This window comes from Schistocerca piceifrons, chromosome X (assembly GCF_021461385.2).
Source record: "Schistocerca piceifrons isolate TAMUIC-IGC-003096 chromosome X, iqSchPice1.1, whole genome shotgun sequence".
Lineage (NCBI taxonomy): Eukaryota > Metazoa > Arthropoda > Insecta > Orthoptera > Acrididae > Schistocerca > Schistocerca piceifrons.
Window position 1 is genome coordinate 54,044,451 of NC_060149.1, and position 23,753 is coordinate 54,068,203.

At 38.5% G+C, this 23,753-nt stretch overlaps 1 protein-coding gene across 1 annotated transcript in view; it reads right to left on the reverse strand.

Annotated features, from left to right (window-relative positions):
* LOC124722172 overlaps nt 1–23,753 on the reverse strand; it is an 830,020-nt gene that overhangs the window by 543,740 nt on the left and 262,527 nt on the right. Inside the window, exons 17-18 of the mRNA XM_047247373.1 lie at nt 22,752–22,880; nt 4,510–4,697 (exon numbers count right to left, since the gene is read on the reverse strand). Coding sequence (XP_047103329.1) covers nt 4,510–4,697; nt 22,752–22,880 — 317 coding nt within the window. The remainder of the gene's footprint in view (nt 1–4,509; nt 4,698–22,751; nt 22,881–23,753) is intronic.

Sequence of the window (23,753 nt, forward strand, 5' to 3'; positions counted from 1 at the left end):
TTTTACAATTTTTGTTATTAGATTGCAAAATTGGGCTAAAAAAATCTTAGTTTATGAAATTGAACTAACCTTTAAAAATCCCTGAATACCATCATCTGAACTTTCTCATTCTTCTTCTTCTTCATTGTTGTTCTCTTCATACATAAGATGGTCTTCACTGCCATCAAGAGAAAGATTTAACAGTAACTGCCATCAAGAGAAAGATTTAACAGTAATGTCTTCTTTCACTCTAGACTATGACTGTTTTATATAATGACACACATATTTGATTGCAGGTCATTTTAAAGCTTCATTTGCCATGAATTCATGTCGGATTTCATCCATCATCCATTTGTTCCATTCCTCTCTCATATACACTTTACATGGTTCATTTACCAAGACATTAAGAGGTTACAGTTGCAAAGTAAGTCCTCCCAGAATAACAGCAAGCTCTGTATTTCCCTGTCTCAATACCTCTTTCAAATGACTACTGAACTGATCTAGCATAAGAAGGGAACTCTTCTTGAATAAAGCCCTACCCTTCCCTCCCACACTCTGTTAATCCATAATTTCAGACTAGCCTTGCCCATCCAACCCTTGTCATGTACATTAACACCTGGTGGTATTTCTGAAGGTTTTGGCATTGTTTTGCACTTGAAAATGATCATTGGATTAAGTTTAGTACCATCAGATTTCGCTTAGTTCCACATCAGTTTGCTTTCAATATTGCATAATAATGTGGTGGAGAAACAACAATACTTTCTCTTCATACTCTTGTGGAAATTTCTGAGATATTTTGGTTCTGGCCTGCATGCTAAGTCCATGATGCTTCCTAAACCTGTAGCACCAAGCAACAGAACCCTTAAAGTCTTTTAAGTTCCACTGTAGTAGTAGCTTAAGAGCATGTGTTTCAAACATTTTTGTATTAATTCAAATGTCATTTTGACAGTGTCCTTGAATCCATTTCAATAGATCATCTTCTAGTTTTGGCCATTTTGCATTCAGTCCTCCTTTTGCATACTTAGTGTTCCTCATTTTCTTAAGTTCTTCTTTACTAGCCCACTGAACATGAATAACATTATTGGTGGAGCATCAAAATGCCACTCAGCTGCTCTGTTTCCATGTCCTTCTGTGTATGCTATTACTTTCAATTAATAGCCCGCATCATACGAATACCTTTTTTTTTTTTGTTATGAAACTACCTACTAACAAAAATATTCTACTGTTACCAATAACACAAATCACTTTCAATTCAAGTTCACTGGCACCATAGACTGCAATGATGCATCATAGGCTAGACATTGTTCTGTGTTTGAGATGGTAGAGCAGGAGAGAGACTATGTTAGCAAGCTTATGAATCCCTGTACCTCATATTCATCTCATCAGTGCGCTGCTACTGCCAGTTGAATCTAATGTTGCCAGATAGAGATAGGTTCTCCAAGGCATCAAATATATGGCCATTTTTAAGACTGGTGAGAATTTTAAATCAGACACTCAAAATTTTTTTTATTTGTTTTGAGTATGAGGCCCACCTGAATTTTTGAGGCAACCTTTTGAAGACAAAAGTGCGTCTTATATTCCATAAAATATGGTACATGTTTGCAATATTTGACATCTGCTATTGGAGCAGTCACCCTGTATGACAAATTCTGATGCTTATCAGATGACAAAAACTCCCTCTGAAAGCATGTGGCCAGATTTCCCAGTGCTGAAAAGTCGTTGAGTAGAAAAAAATGTTGGAAAAGGCCACCATGACAGATTAAAGGAACCTATGGAAGACTGAAAATCAGGGATGTTCAAACAAAATGTGAACCCAGTAAGATACTGGAAAGCCAGTAAGCACAGAAATTAAGGGAAAATTATAGTGTGAATGAGAGTATAAGTGCACCCTCAGTGCGATGAACAGTTTTTAAGTCATTCTGTGTTAAACAACTTATAAACCAAATGAATTTTAAAAATTTTTAACTTGGTGACAGTTGCGTCATTTTCATAAACAAAGTGTCAATGGATAGGTCTCATGGAGACCTGTTAGAGAATTAACCAAAATAGTGATAAGCACCAACATTTTGTAACTATAGGCCAGAATGTGTATTTTGTGCTGAAAACTTGGCACATCTGACCGCAAGATTAATTTATATTATAAAAGTAGCAGCAGAAGTAAAGAAAAACAATAGTTAGGAAATTATAAATGTTTTCATATTAATTGTTTATATTTATTAACAATAATATCACCAAAAGTGACGTTTCTCATTTTAAAAGTGTAATTTTTTTGAAGACCAGTATGTGTACTAAAAATCTAATTTCAGGACTAAAAAGCTGGTAAAATTTGGAAGGGATTTCATATATAATACTCGTTTGACTCATGTAACCTATGCAAGAATTTAAATATCTGGCTACCAGTTAACTCACGCAGTCTGATTTGTGCTGTATTTGCCAGCAGTCTGTATGTGAGTTGAAAAGAAGGCAAGTCAATTGCTTTGTGAAAGTATTGAGATTTTTCTAAGTGCTGCATTGTGGACTTAGAAAATTTTTGCCTGTGTCACCAGTGAATTCTTTAAAATATTGTCATATTGGTAAATTAGAAAATTTTTGAGTGTGTCACGGATACACACTGAAAGATACTGTCGCATTGTGGACTTAGAAAATTTCACGTATGTCACCAGTGAATATTTAGTAAAATTTTCAAGTTGTTGACTTCAAGTATTTTATTCAGTAGGGGATGATTCTGAACTCTGAAATTTTACTGCTGATCTAGATTGTAGATACAGTCTTCTGATTTTTGCCTGTTAGCATATGAAAACTTTAATTTGAATCTGAAGCAAGCTGGACTTGTAATTTTTCAAGGCTTTAGAGTGAGTAAGGATGTAGTTGAGATAATGCCTGGTTACTTACATTCTGCATAGGAGAAACATTCATTCTTGGTAGTTGATTACACTAGTTGCTACAGGTCACAAGGAAAATAAATCTAACAATTTCCTTAAACACAAACTCCTTTGAGTTGTGAACTTTATTCAGCAAATCCCTGTCTGCATTTTTGACTGGTAATTGCAATTTTCTACTGAATAATTTGAGAAAATGCAACAAGTGAATGGTTGATCCCTAGAAGTTAATGTAGCCAGAATTTAGAAAAATCCATCCTTTCACTGTGGCCCATGATGGTGTGCAACTAACCAAAACTTTAATAAATAGATTAAATGCACAATAGTGCTGGGAGCTTAGAGCTGTTTCAGTGATCCATAGGACACTGACTTTCAAGTGGCATTTTTTCAGTTCAGTACTTACATTTTACACTTACATTTTCACGTTAGTTAATGCATATAGGAATAAGTGGACAGTGCAGTACAGTGTTGTGTACTACATATTAAATTTCCAGTGCCAACTTGTTCCAGTGAGTTAAAAAAATTCCCTGGGAGGTGCTAAAATGTTGTATGGGCATATTCCAGTCAAAATTATCCCTGGCACTGTTGACAACTGAGATAGTACCTTGAAGTCTCTCCATAATTACACAACTGTTAAACTTGAACTCTGCCCCTGTGTGAAGATATCAAGCTACATTCATGCTCGTGATCCAACATTAATTTTCTCATAAGCTTTGACATTTTGTATTGCTTCACTTTCTACATACGATTTTATAATTTTAAAATCCTTATTTTGTAAGCAAATTAAGCTGTTTATAAACATTTTAGTGAAAATAAACATCTTAGATGGTCCTGAAACCGAATTACTGTAATATAAAATGATAGCCTCATTTTCAAATTGCTGTGTTCATACATTATAAAATTTGGGATGCATTATAACAAACCAGATTAGGATAGAATGCTACTAACAATTTATAGGAGGTGCTGATTGCCAGACAGGCACATTTAGAAGTAGGCTGTTGGATATTATTCTGCTACCAAACAAAGTTGTTCATCAGATGCAAAAAAGCAAACACACACTTTCATACATGCACAACTTGCACCCATATGGCTACAGAGTCCAAAGATGAAAGTGGCCATGTGAGTTGGTCACTTTGTAGAATAGCTGAATAATAGCCAATCATCTTCTTTTAAATGTGCCTGTCTGTTGCTCAATGCCTCCACTATGTGGTGAGTAGCACTCTCCACTATAATTCTTATGTTTAAATAATTTTATTCGTATTTTAACCTTTGTAATAAATGTACTAACAACACATATGCATACATCACAATGTATGAGATTTGGAGCTAACATTTATCACGATGACAACACCCAACAGAGATGTACTTTCATATATAACAGTGGAGCTGTTGACAGTTTCCTGCTGATGCTCATGGTAGAAAGTGTCTTCTTGTGATTTAGACAGCCTGACACATTTATTATGTGTATCTCTGTCAGCTGTTACTACAAATAACTTATATGACTGGGAATAATTAATGGTTCTAGTTTTCTTTTCTCTTTATTCTAAATCTAGAGCTGAAAATGATCTAATATGGACAAAACCAGTTAGTATAGTTAAATAAAAAGTGTGATCAAAACTGTTCTCTTCACCACACAAGAGATTTGCCGTACCTTGGTTTTATTTCTCCTTTTAAATCCAGATGACCTGAAGAATTGAAATCAGTAATATTGAGCTGACCAGACATTTTTAGATGAACAGCAGCAGTGCCGACAGCATTCAAGTTGATTGGAAACCCACTTCCAGTAGGAACAACATAGTTTGTATCCAAAAACATCAAAGACTTCTTGAGAAATACTTCCTAGAAGATATACACATCTAATTGACATAGGTTACAATAAAAACTTTCCCCATCATAAATAATTCAGGCTAAAATTAAATGCTTTAGAATTACACAATTAATAAACGACTTAAATATAGTTTGCTGTTTCAGTACATCTATCAATGAAATCAGCACAATATGGTTAGGAACCACACTGTTATTCATGATATTAGCAATACAGTGAATTCCTGCTTTAACTGTTAGAAAGGAAAACTATTTATTGATCAAGAATTATAAGAATAGTTAAACACGCAAAAATTTCATTTCCATAATAATAAAAAAAATATGTTACTGAGCGTATATATCACTGGCATCAAAACAGAAGCCCTTTAAGTTTTGTGTTAAAAAAAGTAAGTTGAATACTCTTCAGTATTTAAATTTCTCTTTTTTGGTCTAAATTAATGATTTCCCATCACATATTAGGGATTCTGAACCAGTACTGTTTTCAGATGACACCAGACTGTTGATTGAAGGGAATAAAGAAGAAAATCTTGCTGCATCTGCAAAAGCTATTACAAAACGAGTGTCTGAATGGTTTACCAGAAGCAGGCTAGTAGTTAAGCCCCAAAAAACGGTACTCATGAATTTCCACACTGATCAAAATAAAAATCTGGCACAACCTGTAATATTTATAGATAACCAAAACATTAGTGCTGTCAATGAAACTAAATTTCTTAGGATTCATATCCAGGAAAATCTTAAATGGAGCACTCATATCACATCCCTAAATTCAAAACTAGCAAAAATGAGCTATGTAGTAAGAATTCTTTGCAACAACACTAGTGCAGAAACAGTTGGGACTGTATACTTTGCTCATGCACATTCAATACTGAAGTACTGTATCATTTTTTGGAGAAATGTACACCAGGCCATAACAGTTTTCAGGAAACAAAAGGCAATTATAAGAATAATGAAACAAGTGAGCAGTATAAAACAATGCAAACCTTTCTTTAAAGATCTAAAGATCCTACCCTTTCCCTACAATTGTATACTGGAAGTAGTCATGAATGTCAAAAAAAGCATACTGAGAAAAGAAAACCTTTTTTTCTCAAAACAAAAGTGCCCATGATTACAGTACCAGGTCAGACAGTGACATACATGTTAATCATTGTAACACCACATTATGCCAAAAAGGTGTATATCATGCAAGAACAAAACTTTACAACAGATTACCAAGACATATAAAATCTCTTCCTGAACTACAAAGCTTTAAAAAGTCTGTGACAGCCTACCTTCTGAAAAATTGCTACTATTCAATCTCACAGCATCTTATGCAATAAAAAATGTAGTTTCTATCTTTAATTGTAGAAATAAGTTACAATATACAGTATTTCAAAAAATTTGTAATTATTAACTGTATAGACCCAATTCACTATAAAAAATTAAATACTGTATGTTAGATGTTTGAAGAACCAATAGATAAAAAGGTTTTCTGTCCAATATCCTATGTACAATATATGTACTGAAAAAGAGTTTTATATGGACAAATAAATATATAAGTAATAAATCAATCAACTAGTTTTACAGCTAGGCTTACAACTTACAACAAATATTACTGAGAACTTTGAAAAACACTTAAACTATAAAAACACATTAAAATTGATTTAATTAAACTTTAGGTTATTTAATTATAGATTAACTAATGAAATTGCTATCGGAGCAATCAAAAGTTCTTTATCTGAGTAAATCATAATTTTTGGACCTACAAATTGTTTATGTGCCTGTCTGCAACTCTCAACTATTCAGTGAGTTGTGGCCTTCACTCTGAAATTATTTAGAACTGAAGACACATTTAGTAATTTCTCTCAGCACTGTATTCATGTAAGTTACTGTTACTTAGAAACTGGAATTGACTATCAATGAGAGAATCGATGTCCTGTAGGACTATTAGTAATGTAACTACTGCTTGAACACATACCTATACACAACTGTAGGTGAACATAGCATACGGTTACCATTACATCATTCTGTGCAGTTGAATGGACTTTTGTGGTTGCTGATGTGCCGAGTCCTATAATTGGAGCGGACTTTTTATGGAACTACCGACTTATGCCCGACCTGGTTAACCGTCGTTTGGTGCCTACTGTGTCTTCCACGTCGGTTCAAGTGCAGTGCGATGTGCCCGTGTCTTTCCTCATGAAGATTTCCAGCTCCTCTACCGTGTCATCCACGTCGGGATATTGTGATACGATTTCGTACCCGCAACTAAGCGGGGCGCACACATGTGCATCACGCAAGAAGACACCCGACAGTCGTAACGAATTGTATACTGTAGGCAATATCAGAGCACTGTCGGAGGAATCACTTTTTCGTAAACTGCTTCAAGACTTTCCAGCACTTACCAAACCCGTCAATGCAACCAGGAAATGCAGACACAATATTCAACATCACATCAGCACGACACAAGGTCAACCCGTTGCCTTCCGCCCGCGGCGTCTGCCTCCAGAGAAGCTGCTCGCGGCGCGAGCTGAGTTTGACAGACTTCTAAAAACAGGTATTGTAAGTAGGTCTGATAGTTCATGGGCATCTCCAATTCACATGGTCCATAAAAAAGACAATTCATGGAGAGTATGTGGAGACTACAGGGCGCTCAATGCCTGCACAATTCCCAATCACTACCCAGTACCCAATGTGACTGATTTTAACAGTACGATTAGCAATGCCTAAATATTTAGTGTGATTGATTGCGCCAAAGCATTTTCCCAGATTCCCATGGCTCCATCTGACATTAAAAAAACGGCAGTTATCACACCATTCGGTTTGTTCGAGTACAATTTTATGCCATTTGGAGAAACGCTGCCCAAACATGGCGAAGATTCATGCATGAGGTGCTTCGAGAATTACCATTCGTATTTTGTTATATGGACGACATTTTAGTATTCTCTGGTTCTGTATATCAGCATGTCGAACATCTTCGACAGCTTTTCCGCCGTCTGACAGAGTATAGCATAATTATTAACGAAAAAAAGTGCACATTTGGAAAACACGAGGTTAAGTTCCTGAGATATTTGGTTTCAGCAGCAGGCCTGTCACCTTTGCCTGAGTCAGTTGAAGCAGTACAACAGATGCCCCTTCCCACAACTTACAAAGGACTTCGCAGATTTTTAGGCATACTCAACTATTACAGATGTCACTTACCTAAATTAGCTGCCGCCCAAGAGCCACTCACAACGTTACTTGCAGGTAAAAATACAACAGGAAATCGTAAAATTCCATGGAGTCCAGATGCTGAAGCAGCTTTCCATGACTTAAAGAAATGTCTTTCTCAGGCAACACTACTGGGACATCCAAGATTGAGCACTCCTTTAGCGCTCATGGTTGATGCGAGCCAAATAGCAGTGGGTGCAGCGCTACAGCAAGAAGTTGATGGCAGATGGCAGCCGCTCGCATTTTTCTCTAAAAACCTGACTCGACAGCAGCAAAAATGGAGTGCTATTGACCGTGAGTTGCTTGCTATTTACTTAGCCATAAAGAATTTTCGCACGTCTGTCGAAGGGAGGCACTTTGCAATTTTTACCGATCACAAGCCGTTAGTAGGTATATTTCAACGAGACACAGAGCTCAATTCACCACGTCAGTGCAGGCAAGTCAAGTACATTGCACAGTTCACAACTGACGTGCGTCACATTTCAGGAAAAGACAACCTGGTCGCAGATTGCCTGTCTAGGAATTGTGCCAGTTTAAATTCAATTCATGGGACCGAGTTAGCATCTAAACAATGAGAAGATCCTTTCTTGGGCCGCCTAATAGAGGAACAGAGAACTGCGCTGCAGCTCAGACGTGTGTCTGCCCCAAATGTTGCAGACGGAATTTGGTGTGATGTAGCAAAAGGAAAGGAGCAACCCTACATACCAGAACAATATCGTCGCGAGATTTATCGTGCACTACATAACCTATCACATCCAGGAGTATGAGCTACAGCCAAGTTAGTTTCCTCCAAAGTAGTGTGGCCTGGAATACAAAGAGATTGTCGTGCATGGGCGTGTGCTTGCCTAACATGCCAGCGTAATAAAATCAGCAGACATGTCTTTGCACCTATTGCTGACTTCCCAACGCCATCTGCAAGATTTTCACATATACATGTGGACATTGTGGGCCCGCTATCATGCTCTTCAGAACAACGCTATTTGCTCACAATCATTGATCGTTTTACCAGGTGGCCAGAAGTAGTTGTAATACAAGACATTTCTGCGGAGTCGGTTGCAAAAGCACTGTTGCATTCATGGTTCTCCAGGTTTGGTGTTCCGCAAAACATAACAACAGATTGCAGAAGGCAGTTTGAAAGCCAACTTTTCAATGAACTTTTACTACTGTGCAGGTGCAACCACCTACGCACCACAAGGTATCATCCATCTAGTAATGGAATGGTGGAACGACTACACCGCACACTCAAAGCTGCATTAATGTGTAGTTCCACTTCATAGCCTGAAGCACTACTGCTGGTCCTACTCGGATTGAGAACGGCCGTGAAGGAGGACTTACAATGTTCTTCCGCAGAATTGGTTTATGGCGAGCAGTTGAGGGTTCCTGGAGAATTTATCGTTCCAGCATCTACACAGCCGCTCGCCCCTGAGCTATGCACGCAATTCACGAGACAACTCAGCATTAGAATGAGAAACATCAAACCCACTAACCCTGACAGACATGGAGACCGGACAGTGTTTGTACATAAAGACCTGCAAGCAACGTCCCACGTGTGGCTTAGGGATGATACGGTGCGCCCGCCGCTTGTTTCGCCTTACTCTGGACCATACAGGGTAATCACAAGAGGAAGCCACAGCTTCAAAATCGATAAGGATGGTAAAGAAGAGACAGTCTCAATTGAGCGGCTTAAACCTGCTTACACCGAAGAGGGTACACTCCTTCCTCGGTCTGCAAAATCACCCTCAAAAGTGGAGGCCAAAGAAACAGCAGAGAGTTTCGCCGAGCCCTCGGTTTCAGAAGAGGACAACGAAGCAGCAAGTGCAGAACAGGAACAGCCATTGCCTGCACCAGATGTTTTCACGAGAGCTGGTAGAAAAATCAAGTGCAAGTTTCCCCACATACCTGGTGCACCCGGTTTCAAAAGGAGGGGGGCTGATGTGGCGATGTCATTTATCTACTGCGCCAAAAACAACGGGTGAAAGCTGCAGCTAATAGATATTTATCTTTGCCATAGTCGGCTTGGTTATGAGTTGTTTATTCTCGTTAGTTTTTGATCTGTGCTTGGAAAATAAAATGTTTTCTCATCTCATGAAAAAGCTGTTACTTCATAAAATATAAAGGCTCCCATAGACTCATCAACCAAGATTGCAGCTACAACCTGAGCAGAGCATGGGAATCAGCACTGAGTCTAATTAAAAAGATGCTCAGCAAAGGAAACAAACAGGGGACTAGGGTGGATGAGGCAATTACCCGACGTCACTACAGACACCGACGCCAGCATCTCACCGACCACTAATGTGTGGGCGCAGACCACAGGGAGTACCGCTCATGAGGGGAGGGGATTTAAGACAGCCGCTCACCCTCAGGAGCTCAGTTTGTCAGCACACCTGATGATAGCAACATGTCTTATCGCCAAAATATTGTGCCCGTTGGATACTATGGACCAGCAGTACATCTGTGGACTGGTCAAGCAAAAAAAAAAAAAAAAAAAAAATACTGATTTAGTGTTGTGGGGATCTCACCATCAATAAAGTAAAATATTTTACAACAAGACTCTGTGATGACAAGTGTGGTCTCTTCCAGAGAGACTATGTTTCACTTGCTAAGTTTGTTGTGAACAATTGTACTGTGCATACATATTTATTTTATGTAAATGATTGCAAATACGGTGTGTAGTAAGTGCATTTACTGGCATTCTGCTTCTTCCTGTGAATATTCCCAGCTGGAATTCCTACAATGGTAACCCACCATGATATGGATGCTGTGACTCATCAAACTACAGTCATAGATACAGCTGGCAATGATCTCACACAATAGCGAAATGATGGAAAGCAAATTAGTCCTGGCTGACAGATTTTTTGCTAACCTACAGCAATCACAATAGATGGATATCACGGACTACAATGACTGCCATCAGTACATTCCTGGTGTAACACATTTCCTGCAGCCATGACCAACTGACATGATCTGAACAATTACATACATTCACAGGTGATGTCACTAGGCCTAACATTCCTGACATAGCCAAGCTGACACAACTGGCTGTGTTGGGTTCATGCTCAAATTGGTGACATGGCATTCAACAGCTCCACACTGTGCAAACTATATGAATACAATGAACTTGCTTAAGCTACTAACAGCTCAAACAAGTGGACCAAACTAGTTTTGCTCCACTTCTGACTGACAGTAGTAGACTGTACATGTAATGCAACTCAACAAATCAATACTACCTCACTGACACTGGTTTGGAAGTATGCAAAAAACTACCAACAGAGCTTACAACATTTGCCATTCAACTATGGGCTGCAAATGATAATCATATCAAACTTTTCAAAACTGTCACATGTACATGGACCGCAGTCTATTTGAGAAATTGCCATGGCATTTTCTGGCTGCAGATGTTCAAGAATGAATCTTGGATGCAGATTTTCTCTGTTACGTTTCACTCTTCCCAGATCTAATATGAGATAACCTCAGATAGACCAGCAGTGAAGAGTCAGTTCCCGATATCACAGGAAATCCAACACCAGTTCCACAGGCAGTTCCAGAAGGGACTGTCCATGAACACCACACTCAGTCTCTACACATGACACCTGTCTGTAAATGCTTCATGACTGTCAAGTTTTAGAATTGGAAATACAAAAGGTGACAATGAGTTATGAAAAAGTGAAAAAGGAGATCAAGCTACACAATGTGAATTTTGAAGCACACACCACAATACTTTCATTATGTAGTGAAATAGATTCCACACATTCTTACATGTGGCACATAAAGCAGGAATGTCATCATCATCTCCAAATAATACCCACTGTGAACCAGACAGCACCTTCTGTGATGCCAGCAGGTGACACATACGAGGGTGAGTCAAATGAAAACCTTAAATTTGTAATAACAAATAAAAATTTTCCACAGTTATCCTCAAATTTGGTAAGCATGCTACAAACAGCATGCAGAATCACCTGTAGGTGGCTGCATAGTGCAGCTGCACAGATACTGTCCCAGTATCAGTATAAAGATGGCCGCCCCACTTGCGACTTGCACCAGGGAAGAACAGTGTTCTGTTATTTGGTTTTTGCATAGTGCAGGTGTGAAACCTATTGAAATTCCTTGATGAACTAAGGTTAAGTATGGTGATGCATGTTTGTCATAGCAGAAAGTCTACAAATGGAGTAGGAAGTTCGCAAATGGTGTGACTTCGGTGGAAGATGCTCCTCATCCAGGTCAGGCACAATGAGTAGTGACTCCACAGAACATTACAGCAGTTGAAGCCATAGTGAAGGAAAACTGCTGAATGACACTGAATGACGTTGCAGCATGTTTACAGATTAGTCATGGGTCAGCACACCACATTGTGCATGGTGTGCTCCAGTTTCACAAAGTGTCTGCAAGATGGGTGCCACAGTAGCTGATTCCTGAAATGAGAGAATGATGTGTTGATGCTTGTGAAGAACTTCTTCAGCGCTTTGAACGAGAAGGTGATGGCTTCCTTGCAAGAATCTTTACTGGGGACAAAACCTGGGTTCACTGCCAACAACCAGAAATGAAGAGAGCAAGCAAGGAATGGCGCCATTCCTCATCACCAAAACCAAAGAAGTTTCGAACAGAACCATCAGCAGGGAAGGGTATGCTGACTCTCTTTTGGGATGAAAAAGGTGTCATTTTGGAGCATTACATGCCTTGAGGGACCACTGTCACAAGTGCATCATACACAGATCTCCTAAAAAATCATCTGCAGCCTGCAATCAAATCAAAGTGACTTGGATTGCTGTCAACAGGAGTGTCTTCCTCATCCACCATACTCACCAGACCTTGCCTCAAGTGATTTCCATATGTTTGGACCACTCAAAGATGTGATGGGAGGAAAGAAGTTCCGTTCTGATGAAGAGGTACGCCACGCAGTGCATGAGTGGTTACGTGGACCACCAAAAGAATTTTTTTCTACAGGAATTTAAGCACTTTGTAAGAGTTGGAGGACTTGCATTGAGCATGGGGGAGATTATGTTGAAAAGTGATACGGCTTTGTACCACTTCTACATAATAAATAATATTTCAAAAAATATTTAAGGTTTTCATTTGACTCATCCTCGTATGTACAGCTGGGAGTCGGGACATATCACACTCTGCAACTCATCCCAAATACAGGCCAGTACAGTGAACTTTTCTAACAGTGTGCATGCATCTCCCATGCGCCAACCTTGCTGACCCTCCATTTCCCTTCCTTGTTCACCAATGAATGGTGTGTCATTTAAACAGAGGAGACCAGACGTACTACAAGCAGCTAAAACTGCTATCGATGACTTACTGCAAGGTGAAATAGCCAGGCAACCAGATGGCCTGTGGGCTTCACCCATACACTTAATTCCCAGGAAAGATGGAATGTACAAATTATCTGATGAATACTGGGCCCTCAATGCTCACACAGTACCTAACAGTGACTCAATACTGAACATACAAAACTTTGCTGACACTGTAGCAGGAGCTGCTGTGTTTAGTGTTCTAGACTGTAAAAAAGCTCGCCTGCAAATTCCCAAGGCTACTGTGGATATATCCAAAAATAAGATAACACCACCATTTGGACTCTACAAATTTTTGTTCATGCCTTATGGTTTGAAAAATTCAGTCCAAAGTTGGCAACACTTCACTAATAACATACTCTTCAAATTTCCATTCTGTCACACATACCTGGATGATATCTTGAGGAGCCTTATGCACTCATTGTTGTGATCCTTCAACATTAAGGTGTAATGATAAATGACAACAAGAACCAATTTCGACAAACTGAAGTGACACTCCTGAGACACTATGTTACTCTAAATCGGGTTCAACCCAATGCCTAACACACAGAACTTATTTGTTACCTCCCATGGCTCAGGACTTATCATGAGTTACAGGAGTATATTAGCATAATTAATTTCTACAGACATCACTTGTGACCTATGCTGGCACCATTGACAGATGCATTGGCTGTTAAAAACACATGCAGCAAGCAGGCTCTCACTTGAACCCCTCAAATGGAACAAAAATTTAACTGAATTAAATACACCTTATTATATGTTATAATGGTAGTCTATCTAATTAAGACAGCTCTCACATCAATTACTTCTGATGTGAGGGATACTGCAATCTAAGCTGTGCTTCAGCAGAAAGTTGCAGGTGAGCTACAACCATTATGCTTCTAGATACAGTTTTCTAGCATATGCTAACGACTTACATTCAGACTTGTTTTGCCACCTTGATTATGTTGCACAACTAACATTCAGCATCTCAAGGGTGTGGACAATGTTACTGCTGATTACCTATCTCAAGCAAATGCATTCTCAGCTGACATCAACTATGATGAACTGACCAAGGTCCAACAACAGTATATGCAAATCTGCAATCTTCTGCAAGATACTATAACTGAATTGAAGCTTGAGCAGCACACTATCCCTGGTTCCTCCACGTAAATCTGGTGTGATGTGTCACAGCACTATCATCTTTCACTGGTCCCACTCCCTTGGAGGAAGCCATTTTCAATAGCTTGTACAGACTGTCACACCTGAGGGTACATCCCACTACTAAACTTGTTAGGACCATTTTTTCTGCCCAGATGTGAAGTGGAACTGCAAACTGTGGACCAAAACCTGCTTGATTTGTCAGCATTGCAAGACTGATTGACAAACATATTTGGAATGCAGATGGCATGAAATACGCAACGTCTGGTTGCAGCATGTCCACTTCAACCTGGTCAGCCCCCTACTGGAGTCAGAAGGTTTCCAGTATATGCTTTCCATGAGTGATCGCATCATCTGTTGGGTGAGGCAAAATTCACACCAGACATAATGGTGGAAACATGGCAAGGGCATTTTCACAACTGCAGATATTGCGTTTTGGCTGCCTAACATTCATCACTACAAATCAAGGCCATCTATTTGGCCCTATATTGTTCTCCAAACTACACTATGTGATCAAAAGTATCCCAACACCCCCAAAAACTTACATTTTTCATATTAGGTGTATTGTGTTGTCACCAACTGCCAGGTACTCCGTATCATCGACCTCAATATCATTAGACATCATGAGAGGGCAGAATGGTGTGCTCCGCAGAACACACGGACCTCAGGTGATTTGGCATCACTTGTGTCATATGTCTATATGTGAGATTTACACACTCCAAGACATCCCTAGGTCCACAGTTTCTGATGTGACAGTGAAGTGGAAACATGAAGGGACACATACAGCTCAAAAGCATACAGGCCGACCTTGTCTGTTGACTGACAGAGACCGCCGACAGTTGAAGAGGGTCGTAATGTGTAACAGGCAGACATCTATCCAGCCCATCACACAGAAATTCAAAACTGCACCAGCATCCACTACAAGTACTATGACAGGTAGGCAAGAGGTGAGAAAACTTGGATTTCATGGTCGAGCGGCTGCTCATAAGCCACACATCACGCTGGTAAATGGCAAATGACACCTCGCTTGGTGGAGGGAGCGTAAGCATTGGATGACTGAGCAGTGAAAAAACATTATGTGGAGTGATGAATCATGGTACACAATGTGACGCTCCAATGGCAGGATGTGCATAAGGGAAATGCCCAGTGAACGTCATCTGCCAGCGTGAGTAGTGCCAACAGTAAAATTCGGAGGTGGTGGTGTTATGGTGTGGTCGGGTTTTTCATGGAGGGGGCTTGCACCCCTTGTTGTTTTGCATGGCACTATCGCAGCATAGGCCTACAATGATGTTTTAAGCACCTTCTTGCTTCCTACTGTTGAAGAGCAATTTGGGGATGGTGGCTGAACTTGCAACGCGATCGAGCACCTGTTCATAATGCAAGGCCTGTGGTGGAGTGCTTACACGACTTTAACATCCCGGTAATGGACTGACCTGCACAGAGTCCTGACCTGAATCCTATAGAACACCTTTGGCATGTTTTGGATCACTGTCTTTCTGCCAGGCCTCACTGACTGACATCGATACCTCACCTCAGTGCAGCAGTCCGTGAAGAATGGGCTGCCATTCCCCAAGAAATCTCCCAGCACCTGACTGAATGCATGTCTGCAAGAGTGGAAACTGTCATCAAGGCTAAGGGTGGGCCAACACCATATTGAATTCCAGAATTACCGATGGCGGACACTACGAACTTGTAAGTCAGTTTCAGCCAGGTGTCCGGATACTTTTGATCACATAGTGTATTTATCCTTTACAGTGCACTGTGGTACCACACTACAGGCTACCATCCACAGAGCAATTGTTTGGTGGACTGCTTGTATTGAACACACAAAGAGGCCCTTATGTGTCACGGATGTCCGCAGACAGTCCTTACCATTGGTTCATTTAGGTTTTGCATTTCATGTTCAAAGAAGACCTCCATGCCTCTCTACTAGCACAGATTTATTCATGGAACTGCTCAGTCTACCAGCAGATTTCGTCTTTCTAGCACAACCACCAATGACTAATGAGCTACCAGCTCTAATACAGACAGTGAAACCACACACTCCATAACTAAGAATACTGCCGACCCATGGCTTAACAAGAATTTTTGTGCACGAGGCTTTCGCAGACTGTGGGTATGTCATGTTACAGGATGATCAGACAAGCACTGCAGCCACCATATTCTGACCCACTTCAGATACTGCATAGGGAAGACAATTCTTTTCATAATTTACTACATATGAAGCCAGTCACCATTTCAGTGCATTGTCTCAAACTCACCTGGGTTTTACATTACACAAGCAGATAGCTGATGCAGTGACTGCTTCAACTGATGACAGCACTCACCTTACTCTAGAGCATGACAGAACATCAAACAGTAAGAATACTAAAAATGCATTCAAGGTGAGCCTTGATGAGCAACCATGTCAACCAAATGACATAAATATGAAACTGGTAGATGAATTCATTGTGGTTAAAGGACAGCATGAGGAATGACTGGTTGAGAATGTTTTTATTTCTAGGCAGTTCACATGCTATTTCAAACTACTTGATGGCATTACACCTGCAGTGATAAGATCACAGCTATTAGCTAACAGTTTTGTAACAACCATGGCCACTAGGAAACAACTACCACCAGCAAGCATGTAAGAATGATGGGTAGCACTGCATCTTCTCTACTATCACCCCCACAGCCATGTGCTCCATCGACGCAACTTGATAATTTCAACACCAACCAGCAATCCTGCTATGGTAACCCCCCCCCCCCCCCCACCCAATCCCTCCAACCTTCATTATTATCACCTGTACTAATAAGGGGAGAGGGACACCAGCACAAAGTCTTCCCTTCTCACCAAGAAGTGGTCCAACCATGTCCTGGCACTGCAGCCACCTGTGGCATGGCTGATCATACAGAACTGCATGAAGATAATGTCAGCAACTGCAGCCTTCAGTGACTTTTTTCTGCCAGTGCGCTGCTCTTCCGGCAGAGGGTCGATGGGGAGGGGAAGAGGGGGGAGTAGGGAGGTGGGAGAGGTTCTGTGGGGACTTCACCATTGATTATGTAAAATATTAGGAAACAAGACTGTTTCTGCAGCAAATTTAGCCTCTCATAGGGTACATATCATTGACTCATTCAGTTCATTATGATCAATTGTGTCATGCAGAAGCGTTTTTTGTATATCCGTGTTTGGTAATAATGAGCGTTTTAATAGTATGTAATGGCATTCTGCTTCTTTGAGTGAGCATTCCCAGCTGGAATTCCCAGAGGGTTATTAGATCACAGTACTTGGGTCATCAAAATTACTTCAATGCCATTGAAAGAAAAAAGCTCACTTAATAAATATAAATGAATTTTTTTTACAGTAGACTGTGTAATCTTTGTAAATATCTCAAATAATGAGCCCTCAGCGTAAGTGTTGTCCCAAATAAATATCAATGATGCACATAACTCCTTTTCTTCAATCTTCATGAAATAGTTTGAGATTTGCTTACCAAAGAAGCTGTCAAGAATTAGATACCATGGCAGCACAAAACCAAGCTCTTGGATCACATTTGGCATTATACATTCTTTCAGGACTCTAAAATGGACTTATTTTGAAAATGAAAACATCAACAAATCCACAGCTTATAGAATATATAAAGAATTACAAGAAGGTAGATCAAAATTTAATTGCTCCTGAAAAATTTCTGACCAATGACAGCTTAATAGGGCAGTCAGATAACAGGTAGAAAATTATATGGGGAATTGTGAAGACTGAAACAGAGAAGAGAAATGAAGACCAGGACATCATTCTCAAAAATGAAGAAAATATTGATATTAGAAAATACAATTGGCCAGTATAATTAAGCTAAAAATTCACAAATAAAGGAAAACCAGAATATTCGAAATTTGTTTGCAGCATGCAGAATGAGCATAGATCCAACAAATTAACATGAAGTGTTAAAAGTGAAGAGAGCTGGAAATCTAAAATACCAGCAGGAGTTGATGAGGTGCTGGTGTCTATCTCTATCAAGACAGCTCCCAAGATTGCAATGCCCATGGCATACATTGTCACCTTTTCATTTCATGAAGGAGAATGTTTTGAAAGATTGAAAATTTCATAAGTGGAGCCTTTATTTTAAGATGGCAACAATTACATGTTAAAAAGCTGACAGTCAGTATCAGTCCTTCTGGCATTCTCAAAAATAAGAAAAATATATGACACACAAAACCAAAATATATCTAAATGGTCATAAGTTGCTGAAAAAAATATCAGTGTGGCTTTCAGCCAGGTACAAACACACACAAACTTAACAAATAATCAGATAGAAACCATAACAATATAGATATCTCCAAAACATTTGATACTGTCAGTCATGACATTCCATTAGAAGAATTGGAAGTGCTAGGTATTTAAGGGACAGGCTATTAGTGGTTCATACCTTACCTACAAAACTGAACACAGATTGTGGGACTGATGTCAGCTTACTCTAATGACAAAATCAGTTTAATATCAGATGCAGCAGGAAAGGGAAATACGGGTACCACAAGGCAGCATTTTATATCCCCTATTATTTCTTATTCATATAAATGACATACACTCCTCAGATAGTATAGCCAATATCATGTCATTCACACATTTTGCTACTTTGATTATAAGTGCACCAAACCAATTGCTGCATAAAACTGCTGATCAAATCCTCAAGTATGTCTACTCTTGGTTCAATGCAAAGACCTTGACATTAAATTTAGATTTGGGAAAATAAGTAAAAATGTTAATCTAGTTATAATATTGGGTGACAAAGCCATACACAGAGTAATCTTTACTACCTTGATGGGTGATTCACGTTGATAGAAACTTAAATTTTAATGGTCATGCAATAAAACGCACACACAAACTTAATTCAGCCTGCTTTACTTGAAGAATTATCACAAAATTTTGTATCTCAGAAGGTACCAGGAGGCATACTTTGCCTATTTTGAGTCCCTTGCAACATATGGAATAATGTTTATGTGTTTTGCTACCTGACTACTAAACTAAATTTTGTCGTTACAGAAGAGAATTACTTCAATCCAAATAATACCACACCATCCTCTACAGACAACTGCAAACCTATCTTCAGAAAATAATACCCAAAACATCACAGCATTCCACAAACAGTACAACAGTACAAAGAAAGCTGACGCACATAGGCATTGAACCGTGTCAGTGTTAAACTTTAGAACAGAGCAATAGTCCTCATTAGAAAGTTGTGAATGAAAATAAATTTAAATCAGACTTTAAAAAGTTTCTACTCAAACAACATTTTTGCTCAAATATTTGAACAAAGCAAGAACAAGAAATTATTGTTCAAATTTTTACAGCCAAAGAAAAATTAAGAAATGGACAAATGTGGTATCAGATTGACCAGTGTGAGGTCCACTTTTGCAACAGACTGGTTTACGTGCTTCAAGATAATCAGGGTAATCAAGGAAAACTTAATTAGTGATTTCAGGGAAAACTGAAATTTTTCATGAGAAGTTTCCACTAGCTATGTAAACAAATTGTCAAAAAGATAATCTCTTCAAGTAGGTTTTGCACATAAAAAGTAAGATTGGTGTGATATTTAACTGCTAATAAAAAATTTTAAATAAAAAATGGAAAAAAGTTAAATTTTTGTCCAATACCTTGTCTAAAAGTAATAAATGAAACAGATTAGAGAAACCTTTGTAGGACCTCTGAACAATGCTTGAATTCGTATAAAGCAAATTAGATGGTGATTGTAAATTTAAAGTTGAAAGTTTAAACTAAAATCTTAGAATTTTAAAGAGTTCTTGAGGATATTTGGTGAATTATGTAGACTGTGCAGTCTTATTTGCTGTGGTTTAAAGCATCATTTGGAGATGTGTCAAATGTTTCTCTAATTTCTTTCAGTTCTTACTTTTAGACTAATCATTTCACAAAACATTTGATCTTTTTTTCAATTTTTCTATTAACTGGAAAGCAACATTTTTCTGATAGTGTTTATATTAAGCTTAAACAAAAATGTCCCTTAACATTTTCATTACACGTTCATATCTAAAAGATAACTGTTGTCTGATGTAAAACCTTTACTGTACTGAATCACTGTTGTATATAAAAGGCTTTGTTGGTAAGGACAGTCATAAGTAAAAGCCTATGAGGAACATGCTATGAACTTACAATAAGAAAAGTATGTGGGTATACAAATTTGTATTACTTTGTAAGTTATATCACTTTGTATCATCTTTTGTGTATTATTTTATGTATGTGTTTGTGTTTACCACTTCCTTGTAATGATTTCACATAACATTTATATACACATTTGGACAACACTCATACAATATTTACTGTCTATGGTTGGATAAAAATTAAATGTAAAATAAAATAATTAATCTTTTCATCATGTTACTAATGTCTGATATTAAAAATTTGTCAAGTTGTACTATTCTTATTTCAAAGAAAAGCCAGTAAATACATGGGTAATCCCAAAAGTAAGGCTCCTATTTTTATATAAGTACATAGACCTGTTTATTTCTACAATGGTTTACATCAGTTTACAGCTTGAACATTTAGCTATTTTTCGACAAAATCACCATTTCTGTCAATGCATTTTTGTAGATGCTGTGGCAGTTTTTGCATGCCCATGTCATACCAGCTCACCACCATGCTTTTCAGAAAGTTATGAACTGGCGCGATTGTTGCTTGGTCTCAGGCGTAAAGTGGTATGCCCAGGTTTCGTCAACCCATGACAACTGAGTACAGAAAGTTGTCCTTTTCAGCTGCAAGACTGTCAAGAAATGCACAGGAAGCATCAAATCATTGCTGCATGAGGTCTTCAGTCAGCATGCGTGGCATCCATCTTGCATACATCTTCCAGTAGTTCAATGTTTCCGTTAAAATTCTGTGATTGGTGCTTCTGGAAACCTCAGGAACCAATGTGCAGAGATCATCCAGGGTGATATGCCAATCTTCACACATGCTTCGTTCAACTTTCAACACCGTCTCTTCAGAAATTGACGGTCTCCCGCTTCTTTGTTGGTCGTGAATTTCAGTCCGACCAGCTGCAAACTCTCTACACCACATACGAACATTTTTGACATTCATGCACAACTCACCGAACACTTCTGTCAATTGGTGATGGATTTCAATCAGCGCAGTGCCCTTTGCATCCAAAAACCGAATAACTGTGGGCAATTCACACTTAGCGGTAACATCCAGCGGGAGCTCCGTTCTCAACGGTTGCCAAGCGAAGACTGAGAGCCTCAGCGTGGCGTGTGCATGTTTACACACAGCGGGTGAAGCACTCTTCATAACAGTGTGATCAACTGCCACGCTAACAGAGTCATATATATATATATATATATATATATATATATCAACCTTACTTTTGGGATTATCCTCGTATTTTTTTGTATGATTTCAATCTTACTATTTTTAACATCTCTCATTAAATACAGAGTTCTTGTTATTTTTCTATATAAGACAGGATACAACTCATTCAAAATACCAGAACACAGAGGAAAGAAATATTTCTGAGTATGTTTCTTGGTCACAGGCATAATTGTAAATTATCTGTGTTTTCTGAAATGCTCCGGATCAAAAACTTCTGCTCTGGGTGTGATTGCTCATTAGTGCGGTGGAAGCATCAAAACATTGACTTGATTTCCATATTTCTAATTTTCATTTCATCTGAAATAACAACATACTGGAACTCTTGTACACTTAGATACAAAGTACGCCGTAGGCAAAGATGTAAAATAAGGATATATGTGGTATACTTCCTTAAACCTTCTACATACGCAACAGCACATTCTAATAAGAGTTCTAAGTCTGTCACTGTGAATCCATCACAATTTGACAACACTGGCATTCATAAATATGCCACTATAAAAAAAATTATCTTCATTAGTCATGACTTAAACTGGCCGTGGTACAAAAAATTATGTACCTACAGAACAATTTGTTGGTAAGCAAATAAAAGAATTTAGACATAACAGAAAACATTTTTTATTGAAACCTTATAGAAGAATTTTTGAACGAGAGAGAGAGTGGGAGGGAGGGAGAGAGAGAGAGAGAGAGAGAGAGAGAGAGAGAGAGAGAGAGAGAGAGAGTGAGTGTGTGTGTGTGTGTGTGTGTGTGTGTGTGTGTGTGTGTGTGTGTGTGTGTGTGTGCATGCTCATCATAGTGTGGACAATTTACTAGATACATCTGTAAATAAATATCGCAAAAAGAAATGAATACCCATGTATTCATTGAGAAAAGAGAGTAGCCTTATTAAATTAGTTCGAAAACTCTGCACAACAGTTGCTAATGAACAGTGTGTTCTATGGAGCATGCAGTTAGCAAAGTGCATAGCTAACTACTTTAATTCTTCTTTGAAGTTACTTCAACAGGCATTTATTCCAGATTTAAAACATTTGCTAAAATTCTTCCAATGTATGATCATGCACATATTTTGTTGTTCAGATTTTAAAGTAGGCCAGTGGTCATTACCTTTCCTGAAAGGATCTGCTGCAGCTTTCTGAATGGGTTCAGTGACCGCAGGAGCTCACTGACTTCATCCTGACCTTCAATGCTCCCATATTTGAGTTCATTTCCAAAAATCTTGAGCCCTAGAGAGGCCTATGACAAAAATAACATCACATTCTGAGGTAGTCAGCATATTACTAAATCACAAAGAAGATATTTTCAACTGCTGTACTGCCTATACTGCTGAAATCAGTCTATCTTCTGTAATTTTTAACATACTAATTTCAGAGAGCAAGTACCTGTTTTTGAATGTTATATCTTGGAACTAGGCAACTGATTGCTTCAGAATTATGGTTTTTATTCTGTTTCAACTATATGAACATCTATTTCACTGTAATTATATAACAAAAATATTCTTAACCACTAGTGTTATATCACTTACTCCTTGCTCATCATTTTAAAAATTAAAATTAAAAATAAAATACATTTAAAAATTAAAAAATAAAATATAGTTAACTGTAGCAACCAATATCAAATTATTGCTTTATCTGAAACTTCTTTTAATGTATTTATCTAGCAGCTGTGATTAACACATCATATCAAATTGCTAACTAACAAAATTCAGAAATTATCAGGTGAAAGTTCAATGTTCAAATAAGTCATACCATTTCAGTCATTCCAGAGAATGCATACAGAGAAGTGAACACTAAAGTCTATGTCAAAACAGAAATGACAGTTCAGGTACTTCATGTTAAATGAAGAGACTGCTAGTGGAAGGTGATATAGATGTATTTGTATAATGTACTTCACTGGTAATATGTGTATTTGCTTACATATGCAGTTGAAGAATCATGATAACTCCCTACTTAGGAATCATATACAACCACTCGCTCACCGATAGATCTGTACCTACAGATTGGAAAATTGCGCAGGTCGCACCAGTGTTTAAGAAGGGTAGTAGGAGTAATCCATTGAACTACAGACCTATATCATTGAAATTGGTTTGCAGTAGGGTTTTGGAGCATA